Source organism: Petaurus breviceps, unplaced genomic scaffold, assembly GCF_028583685.1.
Source record: "Petaurus breviceps papuanus isolate PSGF00001 unplaced genomic scaffold, PetGlider_PUasm1.0 90352, whole genome shotgun sequence".
Taxonomy (NCBI): domain Eukaryota; kingdom Metazoa; phylum Chordata; class Mammalia; order Diprotodontia; family Petauridae; genus Petaurus; species Petaurus breviceps.
In genome coordinates this window covers 1,713,385-1,728,499 of record NW_027187228.1, presented here as the reverse complement: position 1 = coordinate 1,728,499, position 15,115 = coordinate 1,713,385, and the positions used below count along the sequence as shown (strand labels likewise).

Sequence of the window (15,115 nt, the reverse complement as noted above, 5' to 3'; positions counted from 1 at the left end):
ACACCCCAAGCACCCCATCATTCCCCCCTTAAACAGATAGGACCCCAAATCATTTGGGGACAAGGGACGAAGGTCTCAATTTCCCAATCTGCTTCTTTATGAGGGAGGATGTAGAGCTGTCCCTGCTTCATAGGGTCCCACCATTCAAGGGGCTAGGTCTGTAGCCAGGGTCCAGAACCTGGCTGATATCAGGTCCATGAGTTGTCAGGTGATGGGTTATGGTCTCAGACAGTGGTTGGTACTCAGCCCAAGATGTCATCTGCAAGTGAAGGGTGCTGAGCCTAGCAGACACAAATCTAGCAAAGAGATTAAACAAACAAAGGCCAAAAAGGAGTAGGAGAAAAATGACCAGAAGTGGGGTGAGTATGGGCTAGTATAATCTATTACTCAGACTATTTCACTTTCCTTTATATATCTACATACTACATAGACAAGATACCTCATAAGTTATTATTCTTTTACTAACATAACTGTACTGCCTTTAACAAAAGAGGTTTCTGACTTGAACCTCACGACTGAATAGTAGACATACATCCTTGTTTCACAAAGCTTGTTTATCCTCTGATTATATTCACTCTGGAAAAAAAGAGATACTTCAGAAATTGAATCTTTTACATATACATTCAGTTACAAATGTTAACTTTTGCTTAGATAATGGAATAACTACAAATTCAGATCAAAATAGCAAGATCTCTTCTACTTTACAACTCATTACATTAATTTAGCAATAAATTTATCTTGCAAATGAAGGTTTTAGTAGGCCTCTTAAAATCACACTAGAGATTTAGAAAATTTCTTCTAAAAGTACTTTCCCCTTCTTTTAAAACAGTTTCAAGATTTATAAATGATCACTAAACTTTTATGAAGTTAGTTGAAAACTTTTAAAATGATCTTAAGCAGTTTGTATAACTTTCTGCACATGATCTAATTCTAGATGAAAAATAATATTAGATTTTCCAGTAAGCTAACACGAAAGAGCTCATATTTTTTTTTACTGACTACTTGCTCTGACCATAGAAACATGCTATAGAAGGAAAAAAGCAGGGACATGTGACATTCCAAATATGACAGGAGAAAACATCCTTGGCTCTGTTTAAATTCAGGTAAAGTTACAGACATCCAACCATGCAGAATCTATTCCACCTCATAGCTAGACTCAGGAATAGGTAGGAAACATTCCTTCTCAAAGGAACCCCATGGGTAAACTGAGCCAAGAGGGATCCCATCCGAGACAGAGGCTAAGATCGTCCCTTCGGCTTTTACCAAATGTAGATTTCCACCTGTCAACAGTACAGGATCACATATCTTAGATAAAAAGTATTAACTATAATCTCACATTGGTAACAGCAAGAGATTCATCATGGAAAAAATCATATCTTGATATAATTAGTACTCATTCCAAGTAGATGCTTTTTCATCCCTAGGTTTAAGATGACAAAAAATGATGTTTTTTTGCTTTAAGATACTTAATACAAAACCACAAAAGACATGAAATAGGAAGTGTAAATATAATAATCCCAAATTGTATTCAGAGAACACTTACGTGAAAAGTCTATAGTAAAACATGTTCATTTATTAAATGAACATAAAGTTATTAAAGTTCAGTTATTAAATGGATATAAACATAGACTACTACTCTCAGAATCCCTATACAATGGGAATGTCTTTAAGGATATTTTATAGTAGTTTGCATTTCAGGTTCTAATCCCAGATTAAATAACAATTATAAGTAAAATCAGATTTCTTGTTAAGGTAACACATGATAGTTCATACTACTCTTCACTAACATAACTAACTGTACCAAAATCCTATTCCTTAAAACATAAACAAAAGAAGCTCCTGACTTTAACCTCACAATTTAATAGATTCATATATTTGTTTCAGTCTTCTTTACCTTTGTCTAAGTATACTCTTATCCTTCTGAAAGAATAAGATACTTCAGGAACTGAATTTTATACATATGACAAGGTCAAGCACTAATTTAACTCTTGCTTAGGCCATGGAATAACTATAAATTCAGATGAAAAGAGCAAGATCTTCCCACTTGTAGCTTATTACAGTAATCCAGACGCCTTAGTATTAATCTAGTAACTAAGATTCAGTACTGAAATAGCAAACTTCCAGTGTTTGTCTCCTGATAAGAGTTAGCAACAGGGACGTGGTTATAGCAGCATCAAAACTGGTCCTCAAGATCTATTATAAGTCTAAGTAACCTATGGAACCAGGTGGACAGATTTCTTGTATGGGAAAATGAATTAAGAAAGCTCCTTCTTAGCTTTCCCAAGGTAACCTCCCTACCTGATTTCCAAGGACAGATATTAAGTAGCCTTAGATCTCAGATACTACTTCCATTGAGCTGCCGGTTACTGCTTATTTTCTTAAAGCACTCATTTAAAGTTGGTTCAAGGATATAACAAACCCGAGAAAGAAACTTAAGAATATTCAGGATCCAAAAAAAGCTTTCTTCTCAATCACAGTAATTCTGGACACAATCGTTATAATAACATCAAATTATTACAATAAATTGACTGACAAAAGTGATCAGGCCTTCTACGAGTCATACAAAAGTTTTTTTTTTTTATTTAAACATGTACACAAAAGATTTTTACTTAAGTATTTCTTCCTAAAAATATTTATCTTTCTTTAAAAAAGCTTAAAATTTATCCTGTTAAAAAGATAATCATTAGACTTTCAGGAAGTAAATTTGTTAAAATCTCTAAATTGATAGCTCTCTCTCTCTTATTCAACCTTAAAGCAAAATTAAACCTTTAAAATTGAAACTAAAATACAGTGAATGTTATTTTGTCATCCCTCCTAACCCTGTCTTATGATGTTTTGTAATTGCCATTTACAAAACTGGATATCTCCACTTTTGCCTGTAGTTGAGAGGAAGTTACAGCTAAAACAATTTAGCTATCACTTATGAAAAATGTAAGATGGTTAATTAAGTTGTTTGGGGTTATTGTTTTAATATTAAAACCTAGAATTACTATTTGATTACTGTATGTAGAAAGGAAGGGATGAGGTGAAAGCCTCATCCAGATTGATTCTGTCCTTTCAGAGACATCTTCAGGGCTAGTCTATTCCACCTTGGAGGAAGGATGGTGGTGTCAAAGAACACAGCCCACAGCAACTCTGAGAGTAGATGAGGTGGATCCCCTAAACTCCCCTCCCTTTTTGAGAAGATGGCCAAGATTTCCTCTGATGTAGGGCTATAGGGGATGATTATAGGCCCCATGTGCCAGTTGTCATATACTGGGGTCCTGAAAGCAAACAAACCATGTTCACTCTCATAGATACCAGTGCAGAATGCATGATCTTATATGTAAATCCTAAAACACATCCTAGGAAGTAGGAAGCCATCAAATGATATGGGGGAAATTCAGTCAGGGCGAAACAAACTAAATTAAGACTGAAAACAGAGCACTTGTTATCCAGAAAGTATGTTGTTTACATCAGTTCAAATGAAGAATATCACAGGGTGGACAGTCAGGGGCATCAAGATCAACCTCTTTTCTGGAGTCTGTGTCGATTTCCCTTATTTTGTAAACTTGCCAGGTTACTAGAAATCATCTGTGTGGACAAGGTCATCAGTCCTTGGTAAAGAGCTTCTTTGGGTTATGGCGTTCCTAAGCAATGAGCTTGGCTTGCTGAGAATTCACAAATTTATGTTTAATATAGAAATGATTTCTCACTATTGGTCTTTATAACAGAATAAATTTAAATTGACAAGAAAAGAAAAAAAATAAGTAGAAAGATGTCAAGTGAAATCTCTTAGGTATGTGAGTCCTGGTAAAGTTTATTGCTTATTGCAACTCCATGAGAGTAAAAATAATTGTATCTAGCACTAAGTTGTGACTAGTAAAACTTGTTATTTGAGGTAAAATTTTTTGGGAGTGTAACTAATTTTATTTTGCGGTTTGAAATTTGAATTCAGGTATAGTTGTTTGATGAATCAGCAATCCACCATTTGAGAGAAGTGCCACAAAGTACTCAGAAGAAATGTGATGCTGAACTATTACAGGTGGAGATCTGCATCTGGGAAAAAAACCAAGAGGACAACCTTAGCATCAGCCTAAGGTGGGATCTTCCTGGCTCAGTTTCCTCATCGTGTCCCTTTGAAAAGGCATATTTCTCACTTGGTTATTGCTGAGTCTGGCTATGAGGTGGAATTGTTACTGCATGGTTGGTTGCCAAACTGTGGCTCTTACCTAAAATCAAACATAGCTAAGCATGTTTTATACTCTTTAATTTCTGCATTATAGTAGAGGTATTTTGGCAGCAGTTACTTAACACATGAACTCAAAAAGGTGTATTTCTACCCTAACAGAAGCCAGATTGAAACTCAATTTATCCTGACTCTAGGCCTAGAGTCTTATCTACTCTAACATACCACCTAGCTCCTACAGAACATTTTGGATCCTCTTTTCCCTCCTCCTTCTGGATTATGGCAGTTCTTAACCCTGTGAGAAATAAGGTTGGAACACATGAGCCTTCTCCCTTCAGAAGCCAGAAGGCATGCATTTTAGAAAGTGTGGGAGTATCTGGGATAATGGAGAAAAAAAACTCAAGAAGATGCTCTATTCACTGTATCACCTAGCTGTCCCTATTATTATTTTTAAAAAGATAATAATATCACCTACCTCCCAGAGTTGTTGTGAGGATCAAATGAAACAATATTTGTAAAGCATTCTGTAACCTTTAAAGTATTATATAAACGCTAAGTATTATATGCGTGTGTGTGTGTATACATGTATATCTGAATGTCTAAAATCTGCCTGGTAAATTGCTAAGTCATATAAATATAAGGATAATAATAATAATTATTATTATTATTTTAAGTAACATCCATGGGCTGGACTTGGCAATTTTTTTGAGTATCTGTAATCATTGAGTTATGTGGTCTTTATCTTTTGTAGATCCTTACCACTGGTGTTAAGTAGGTTATTTTGCTTTCTTAGTTTTACGATGTGGGATTGTGTGGTGGTGGTAAGAATGACTCACTGTGGAGAGGTTTAGGGAACTGGGGGCTAGGGCTCTGTTTTTGAGGCCACAGTTATAGATAACCTGTGGTGGCAGTGTCACAGGAAGGAAGGCAAATGTCAGGACAAATGGTCCCTTGTGCAAGTAGAAGATAGAGATAAATAGAGCACAATCACAATGGCTGGGGTTTATGACAGGTATACAAAAAACTGACTCAAAATAGAACATAAAGATATAAGTGGAATATATATGCACAATGTAAATATAAATACAGAATAAAATACATGAAATATATTTATGAATCTAAGTAAATAAATTGTTGTAAGTAGATAAGAACAGTAGGAGGAACTGTGAGATTAGGTGAGGAAGAGGCCACTGAGGGCTTAATGGACTAAGGAGCATGTATGTTGTGTATGAAGAAGTAGGTGGGATGACAGCAGGTGAAGACAAAGTGGTGTGTCTTAGGCTAGGCAAAGATGTACAGGCTGTATATGTGGTAAGAATGAATGAAAACATGTTTGTCAAGCATTTAGTATATGCCAAGCACTGCAAACTACTGGGAATAGAACTAGAAAAAAAAGATAATCTTTCTTCTCTAGGAGCTCTTCCTCTAACTGGAAGAGATATTACATATAAGTAGTTTCACTGCAGGGTGGCTAGAAAGGCCAAGAGGATCCTCAGTTTACAACAACAGTGTGGATGGCAAGGCCCAGTAAATGTGGGGGCACATTGGGGTATCTGCCCTGCAGGATGGAGATCTTGGAGGGTACTGGCCTGCCACCATTTGGAATGAGTAGAAGATATAAGGTTTAGAGTAGATTGGGGATTTGAGGTTCCCTCTGACAGATAGGAATATGGTGGCATCAATGTCTCATCATGAGGGGAAAAAGTAAAAGAGAATTGACAGGAAAGTTGGGGAACTTGTAGAGAGGGAGGGTAGCTCTGGTTGGGGTACTTCAGATGCCTCGCATTGGACAGACTGAGGTAGGGTAAAGGGAAGGCAATTGTACTAGTCCCTTGTGGGGTTCTTTAGGTAGCCACTAAGGGCTTTGACAATAGGGACAGGGCATGGTGAAGGTCAACCTTGCTTGGCACAAATACCATAAATATCTCTCATATCACTAATAAAATCCAATATAAGGCTGTAAACATTTTTGAGCATCTACTGTATATAAGGCACTCTTCAAGTGACACAAGATATAGCTGACCCTGCTTCTGCATTCAGAGATAGGGTACAGGGTGGTGATGGGGAAAGAGGTGCACATTACTCAAGGTTTTACACAATAGACTATGACAAGTATCATGATAAAAGGACAAAGTGCTATGGGAACTTAATGGGAGAGAGAGAGAGACTATATTTGGTCAGAAATAGAGATAAATCTAGCAAACTTCAAGACAGAGGTAGCATTAAACTTGGGCCTTAGGAGGTTGTGTGTTTGGGGACAGTTAAGTGGAAAATTTCAGGCCTGAGCAAAGTCAGTTCCTTTGATTTTATTTTTAATTTTTACCTTTAGGAAATGAGGGTTAGTTCTGTGGCAGCTGGGTGGCATAGTAGATAGAGCAGGGGGCCTGGAGTCATAAAGAGCTGAGTTCAAGTCCAGCCTCAGACACTTGCTAGCTATGTTACTCTTAGCAAGCACCTAATCTCTATTTGCCTCATTTCATCATCTGTAAAATGGGGACACACTGGAGAAGAAAATGACAAACTACTACATTATCTTTGTCAAGAAAACCCCATAGATAAGTTCATGGGGTCACAAAGAGTTAAACCCAACTAAATGACTGAACAACAAAATGGTTAGTTCAGTGTGGCAAGAGAACTAAGAATAAAATACCTCTTACAGGAAGTTATAAAGCTAGAAAGATGTTGGGGGTAGATGGGTGGGAAAACTGTCTTAAAGAATTTGCATACTTAATCTGTAGACAATGAAAAGCAACAGAGTTTTTTTTGAAGAAATAGCTTTTGTGTCCTGTAAAACCAGGCATACCTTTTGACTTAGCAATACCAATACTTAGGTCTGTATCCCAAAAGAGATTGGAAAAAAAAACAGAAAGGAAAAGACCAATATGTACAAAAATCTTTATAGTAGCTCTTTTCTGGTGGCAAAGAATTGGAAATTGAGGGAATGCCCATCAATTGGGAAACACCTGAACAAGTTGTAGTATATGATTTTGATGGAATACTCTTTTTTTTAAATGCTTTATTAACTTCGATTTACATCATTCATTTCCCCCAGATTTTGAGTTGCAAATTTTCTCCCCATTTTTCCCCTACCCACCCCCCAAAATAGCAGTCCCACAGGATATCCCCTCCTCCAATCTGCTCTCTCCCATATTTTCTCTCATACCCCTTTGGACTTTTCCAGGGGATCTCTATGCCCCAGTGCCTGTATATCTTATTTCCCAATTACATGTAAAATAGTATTAATAATAGTATATATATTTGAGTATTTGATTTTAAAACTTTGAATTCCAGATTCATTCCCTTCCTCCCTTGTCTCCCACCCTTACTGGGAAGATAAGCAGTTCAGTATAGGTTGTACATGTGTGGCTAATGCAAAACAATAAAATAGTAGATATATTGTAAAAGACTGACTATATTTCCCTCCCTCCTATCCCACCTCCCACTTGTTCTATTCTCTACTTTGATCCCATCCTTTTTCAAAAGTGGATGCTCCCAACTTCCCTCCCCCCAAGCCTACCCTCCCTTCCATCATCTCCCTTCTCATCCCCTTCCCCCCCACTCTCCTGGAGGGTGAGATACTCTATTTAGTGTGTATTTCATTCCCTCCTCAAGCCAAATTCAATGAGAATAAGGTTGATCCATTCCCTTTTGCCTTTCTGTTCTTCCCCTCCATTGTGACCATTTTCCCTTGCCTCTTCTATATGAAATAGTTTACCCCATTCTGTCTCTCCCCATCTCCTCTCATTATATTCCTCTCTCACCTCTTAATTTCACCTTTTAAGTATCATCCCTTCCTGTTAAATTGGTCCTGTGCCCTCTTTCTATGTTTACCTGTAAACATATATACACACATTCACATATGTATTCATATGCCCATATACTCTCATTTATAGACACACACACACACATATATATATATATATATATATTTCTATTCCCTTCAACTACTGAGAAAAGTTTCATCAGTTACAATGATTGTTTTTCCATGTAGGAATGTTAATAGTTCAACTTTGATAAGTTCCTTATGATTTCTTTTCCCTGTTTACCTTCTCATGCTTCTCTTGCTTCTTGTATCTGAATGTCAAATTTTCTATTCAACTCTGGTTTTTTCAGCAAGAATGCTTGAAAGTCCTCTATTCCACTGAATAACCATATTTTCCCCTGAAACATGATACTCAGTTTTGCTGGGTAGGTGACTCTTGGTTTTAGTCCTAGCTCCTTTGCCCTCTGGAATATCATATTCCAAGCCTTTCGATCCCTCAGTGTAGAAGGTGCCAGATCCTGGGTTATCCTGATTGTGTTTCCACAATATGCAAATTGTTTCTTCCTGGCTGCCTGTAATATTCTCTCCTTGATCTGGGAATTCCGGAACCTGGTTATAATATTCCTAGGAGTTTTCTTTTTGGGATCTTTTTCAGGAGGTGATCGGTGGATTCTTTCAACCTCTATTTTGCCCTCTGGTACTAAAACATCAGGGCAGTTTTCTTTAAGAACTTCCTGAAGGATGATTTCTGGGTTCTTACTTTGATCATGGCTTTCAGGTAGTCCAATAATTTTTAAATTATCTCTCCTGGATCTATTTTCCAGGTCAGTGGCTTTTCCCATGAGATATTTCACATTGCCTTCTATTCTTTCATTTGTTTGGATCTGTTTAATAGCATCTTTATTTCTCATAAAGTCTTAGCTTCCATTTGCTCCAATCTAATTCTGAAGCAATGATTCTCCTCATTGAGCTTTTGAGATTCTTTTTCTATCTGGCAAATTTGGCTTTTTAAGGCATTCTTCTCCTCATTGCCTTTTTGAGCCTCTTTTGCCATTTGAGTTAGTATATTTTTTAAGTTAAGTTTTGAGTTAGTCTATTTTTTATTTTTCTGATTTTCCTCAGTCAGGCTGTTGACTCTCATTTTGTAATTTTCTTGCATTGTTCTCATTTCTCTTCCCACTTTTTCCTCCATTTCTCTTATCTGCTTCTTAAGGTCCTCTATGGCCTGTAACCAGCTGGTATTTTTCTTGGAAGCTTTTGATGCAGGCCTTCTGAATTCACTGTCTTCCTCCTGTTCCATGCTTTGCTCCTTTTTGTCCCCAAAATAGGAGTGTAATGTTGGAATCTTCTGTCTGCTTTGTTTCCTTTGCCTGGTTATGTTGCCCCTCAGTCACTTGACCCCTGGGCTTTTTGCCACAGTAGGACTCTGCCACCAGACAGGGGAGCTTTGGTCCCAAGCGCTGGGGTTTTCTCAGCTGCCGGAGGTATTAGATGGGTTCCCTCTCTGAGGTCTCCACACGTTCTGGCAGGCTGGACACACACCCCAGGACCTCCACCCTTGACTGCAATCCAGATCCAAGAAGGTTAAAGCAAGAGTGATTACCCCTCAGACTGGGGCTTGGTCCTACTATACACTGCAGGCCAGGACCCGAAGCTGCCATGTGGCACTGGTTGGCTGTGCCAGCATCTCAGCTGCTTCTCGCCCCGGGGGTAAAAGCCACGCACTCCCACTTACTGGGTCCAAAGTCCAGACTGCACTTTGTCCTTTGCATCTCTGTGTTGATAAATCTGGAAATGGCCAAAGCTGCTGCTGATCTGGAGTCCCTCCGGCCAGTGGCTGGTCAGGCCCGCACTGGGGCTAAAGCCTTGGTGTGGAGCTGGGCTCAGCTCCCAGATCCCTGTGCTGGTCACTTGCTGCTGGCCTGCTGGGCTGTCCTCAGCGGGAGGTTAGCTTCTCTGTGTCATTTTGTAGGTTCTGCAGCTCCAAAGTTTGTTTAGAATCCCCTTTTACATGGATTGGGGAGGGTGGAAGGGATGGAATACTCTTGTAAAATGGTAAACTAGATGCTCTCAGATAAAGCTGGAAAAACTTAGATGAGCTGATGCAAAGTGAAATGGGTAAAACCAGGAGAACATTGTACACAGTAACAGCAATACTGTTACAATGATTAACTGTGAATGACTTTGCTATTCTCAATAATACAATGATCCAAGGCATCTCTGAAGGACTTAGGATGTAAAATGCTGTCTGCCTCCAGAGAAAGAACTGATGGAGTCTGAGATCAAAGCATCTTTTTTTCTTTATTTTTATTGGGTTTTTATTTTGGTCTATGTTTTCTTTTACAACATGACCAATATGGAAATACATTTTACATGACTACATATGTATAACCTATGTCAAATTGCCTTCTCATTGAGGGGAGAGGAAGGAAGAGAATTTGGAATTCAATTTTAAAAATGAACGTTGAAAATTGTTTTTGCATGTAGTTGGGGGAAAATAAAATACTAAATTAGAGATTAAAAAAAAGAAAAAAAAAAGAAACAACCTTTGTTCATCCCAGAGATGTGTCATACCTATGTATAGGTGGATGGTATGTGAGAGGTGGCAATGGGTATGAGATTTCCATCATCAAAAACAATGGAATTGAGTTCTAAGGCCTGAAAATCAAACCCAAAATAAACATTGATTAAAACACCTGCTATTTGGGGGCGGCTGGGTGGCACAGTGAATAGAGCACCGGCTCTGGAATCAGGAGGACCTGAGTTCAAATCCAGCCTCAGACACTTAACACAAAAACTAACTGTGTGACCTTGGGCAAGTCACTTAACCCCAATTGCCCTCCAAAAAGCAAAACAAACAAACAAAAACATCTGTTCTATGCCAAGCTCTATTTGAAGAGTTGGAGTCATAAAGATAAAAGTCAAAAAGTTTCTGGTTTTAAGGAGATTGCAATTTATCTTGGAAGGCAACAGGTATATACTGCAAAAAAAATTTAATATAGTGTATATAGAAATTGATGCAAATAATTTATGGGGGAAAGCACTAGCAGCTTGGGGGATAAAGTAAGGCTTCAAGTAGAAGCTAATACAAACAAAACCTTGAAGGAAATTTGGGTTTCTCAGAGGCAGAGGTGAGGAGGGAGTGCTTTTCAGGCATGGGGAAAGGGTGACCAATACAAAGACACTAAGGTGGGAAACGTGGTGTTGTGCATGGAATAGTTAGAAAGATTGACTACAACACAGAACTCATGGAGGAGAGTATGTGTAATAAGCCTGGAAAGGTAGGTTGGGGTCAGGTTTTAAAAGGCTTGAAATGCCAGAGGAATTTATATCAGATCCTAGTGGTACCAGGGAGCCATTAGAGTTTATTGACTTAGGGGAATGACATAGTCTTGGTGGCTACATGTGGGATAATTGGAAAGGGATGAAATTTGAGGAAGGGAGAACAACTAGGTTGCTAGAAAAGTCGATGAGTCAGTGAACAAGAATTTGTTTAACACCTATTATGTGTCATGCACTCTGCTAAGCTCTGGGGATGCAAAGAAGGGCAAAAAGTAGACTCTGTTCTCTCAGAGCTCACAATCTAAAGGAAGACACAACATGCAAGCCGCTGCATTTGTATGAATGAACAATGTGTAAACAGAACAAATTGGAGATAATCAACAGAAGGGAGGCACTGCCATTAAGGAGGATTGGGAAAGGCATCTTCCCGAAAGAAGAGTTTTAGCTGGGACTTCAAAGAAGCCAAGGAAGCCAGGAGTGAGTTTGAGCCATGGGAATAAATAGTGAAAAATGGCCAGAGTAAGAAGATAAAGTGTTTTGTGTAAGGAACAGCAAGGAAATTGTGCCACTGGGTCTCAGAATATGTTGTGGTACATAGGAGTAAGGTGTAGACAAACTGGAAACATTAGCTGGGGGAACAGATGATGAGGGGCTTTGAATAAGAGATGTTGTATTTGATTCAGGAGGTAAAGGGGAGTTTATTGACTAAGGGTTGACATAGATTTATTTGGGAAGATCACTGCTGTGAGCTGCTCAGTGTTCAGCGCTAAGCATGGTCAGAGATGTAAATATGAATGAACCAGGCCATGTGGGTAGTTCAGCAATGAGACAAAGGAATAAGACTCAAGTTTTCTTATCATTATCTTAGTCTGTCATAGTACAGAATGGATAATTTAATAAGGATTTGTCATCTAGGTGGCTAAAATCTTGGGGTAGAGCCTTTGATCTCAAAACTCAAGTAACATCCTTTTAAATGCAGCCTATATCAAAGGAATAATCCAGGAGCAAGCTTTTGAAGCATCTCAAAGGATTTCCTTTATAGCTAGCTGTAGAGATTTTATCTGAGTCCTGGATCAGGCATTTTGACTCTCAACAGATCACTTTGATAGCTAAGTGGAAAATGGGCAGGAGTGGGGGAGAGACTTGATGTAGAGAGACAAACCAAAAGCTTATTGTGATAATCGAGGCATGAAGTGTTGAGAGCCTGTAAAGGGTGGTGGTAACATCTGGGAAGAGGTAACATCTGGGAAGAGGAGACTGATAAAAACTGGATAGGAAGGAAGACCAATGTCACAGAAACCAAAGAGAAGAGAGTATATAGGAGAAGGGAGTGATCAACAGGATATAATGTTTTAAAAAGGAAAAGAAAGATGAGAACTGAGAAAAGGCTTTCTGATTTGGCAAGTAAGAGGCCATTGGTAACTTTGGAGAGAATAGTTTCAGATGAGTGATCGGATCAGAAGGCAGACTGCTCTGGCTTAAAAACTTAGGACATGAAATAAGGCAACATGTGTTGAAAGCTTTTTCTAGGAATTTGACTGAAAAGGAGAGGAGAGGTATAGGATGATAGTTTGTAGGTACAGTAGAATCTAGTGAGGATTCCTAAAGATGGAGAAAAATAAGGGTGTTTATGGGCAGTAGAGAAGGAACCAGTGGATAGAAGAGATTGAAAATTAGAGACAGAGAGGATGATTATTACCGCAATCTTCTGGAGACAATAGGAAGGGATAGGATCAAGAGGTCACGTAGAAGCATTGGCCTTCTTGAGAAGAAGGACTGTCTTATCGTCAGAGATTGGCATAAAGTAGGAGAGAACTGTTGATTTGACCCAGGCCTGAATGGTTGGGAAGAGAACTATCATCTGGATCAGAGATTATGGGGTTTGGGTTCTCAGCTCAGATGGGAATGTTTCATTGTCTTCTATGGTCTGGGCTAGGCTGGGGTCATTGAGAACAAATGGTACTGTTTTGGGCTTAATTCTGAAAAATTCCCTTCTTTTCATCTCTTCCATTCCTTCAGTGTCTTCATTGCCTTGAGGAAGGAGGAGAAAATTCTGAAAATGGAGATTTTATGCATGACCATGCTACCTACCACATCAAACGCTGCCCTAGAGGCCAATAAAATTCTCACCCTCCTTCTTTCAACCTGGTCTTCTTCCCTCCCTTAATTCTCTTCCCGTTTCTTCTCCTATCTCAGAGGACCAAGCAGGATACGCAGATCCAGGGAAGGAATGGCACATGCAGACACAGTCCATTGCACTGTGTTCAAACTATCACTATCCCCTCCCCTCGATACATTTATCCTCCTCTCTCGCATTGGAGATCCAACCCCATTGTGTCCATATAGCCCCTATTCTTTTCCCCTTTCCATGGGGCTTCTTGGCCTCAATCCAGACTTCAGTCCTAGAAACTGTTAACTATGATGATGCCAACACCCCTTCATTTTATACACTGTGTCTCCAAAATCCTATCACATAGCTCTTAAGGCTATTTAATATAGTGTGTCCCTAAAGTCTTAGTGCAATTGTAAGTTTTGAATAGCTATTAAAGCCTAAAACTGCACTGAGACTTTGGGAACACTGTGTCTTGTTCTAGATTATTGGAGCCTTCTCCTGCTTTACTTTTAGGATGGCCTGAAGATGGGTGCTTTGGAAACATGGGAATATTTTGTTGTGCTTGGGAGCCTAGCACCTCTTTCAGGAGGTTGGTAAAAGAATTTTACCGGGTCCATTTAAAACTGAGGTCCTCACTTGAGGCCTTACTCACCTGGGGGTACTGCTTCCATAGGACGATAAGCACGCCCACAAATACCAGGCCCTTAATCAGGAGGAGGCCATAAAATACAGCATTGATGGAAGGATGTGGGGTCCTGGGTAGGGAAAACAGACAAAATGAGATCCAACTCCAGTTGCTGCAGAGCCTGTGATGGATTCTTGTTCATATTTTCTGTATAAGTTTTAAATGACTACAGAACATTGGAAGGGATTCTTAGTTCCTGGGGAAAACCAGTCAACTAGCATTTATTAAAAGACTAATTTATTAAAGGTCTACTACCTGGAAGGGACTAGAGAGGTGACCTCTCTGATTCCTCCAGGAGAGACAAAAATGACTTTGGAGAAAATAGAGCAAAGGGAAGTTCATACCTTCTTGCAAGGAGGCAGAGGATACTTAGTGAATGAAAAAAAAAAATGAACTTTAGTATGATCTACTGACCAGAATAAAACAGACTGCTAGGAGAGCCACAGGAGGGCGACAGAGAACAGAAAGCCAATAGATTGAGGTTCCCCCATGAACATACCCAGTGAGCTGATCCATGGTCAGTTTTTGCCTGAATCTCCTGGCAGGAATTTATCACAGAGGAAGTCACAGGATGGTCTCTCATATTGAGAAGAGGTTGCCATGCCCTCCAAAGGGCAGCACTCTTAGTCAATCCACTGCTACCCTGTTCCAAAAGCCTCTTCTTAAATCTCAATCCATATATCCAGACCTATTACAAGCTGACTTTCAAACTGATGAATTTGATGGCTTCACCAGGACTGCAGTGACTTCCAAGTGAAATATTCCTGCTGTCCTTGGGCAAGGAGTAGGCTTCTTTCCTAAATGAGGATACCTTGAGGAACGATTGGATTGGATCCAGGATGAACTTGCCCAAGTAGAGGTGCTTTCTGTAGCACATTTCACATAGCCTATAAATAGATGGGTAGCCATGGAGAAGCCAAGGCCATGTCACTTCACTATCAGAAGCTCTCTGTACTGGATTTAGAAGATGGCAGGCTAGTAGGTGAGAGTCCCACATTAGTTGAACTTCATGAATGGGAAGAACAGCAAAAATAGAATCTCTGCTTATATGGCAGTTAGGCAGGACAGGACTAAAAGACAGACAAAACCATCAATATTCCTAAT

At 39.2% G+C, this 15,115-nt stretch overlaps 1 protein-coding gene across 1 annotated transcript in view; it reads right to left on the bottom strand.

Moving 5' to 3' along the window:
* Positions 1–127: 127 nt before the first annotated feature.
* The window catches only part of LOC138177251 (trem-like transcript 4 protein), a 26,152-nt gene continuing 11,164 nt past the window's right edge, over positions 128–15,115 (bottom strand). Inside the window, exons 4-6 of the mRNA XM_069108343.1 lie at positions 13,979–14,081; positions 467–576; positions 128–296 (exon numbers count right to left, since the gene is read on the bottom strand). Of these exons, the coding sequence (XP_068964444.1) occupies positions 128–296; positions 467–576; positions 13,979–14,081 (382 nt within the window). The remainder of the gene's footprint in view (positions 297–466; positions 577–13,978; positions 14,082–15,115) is intronic.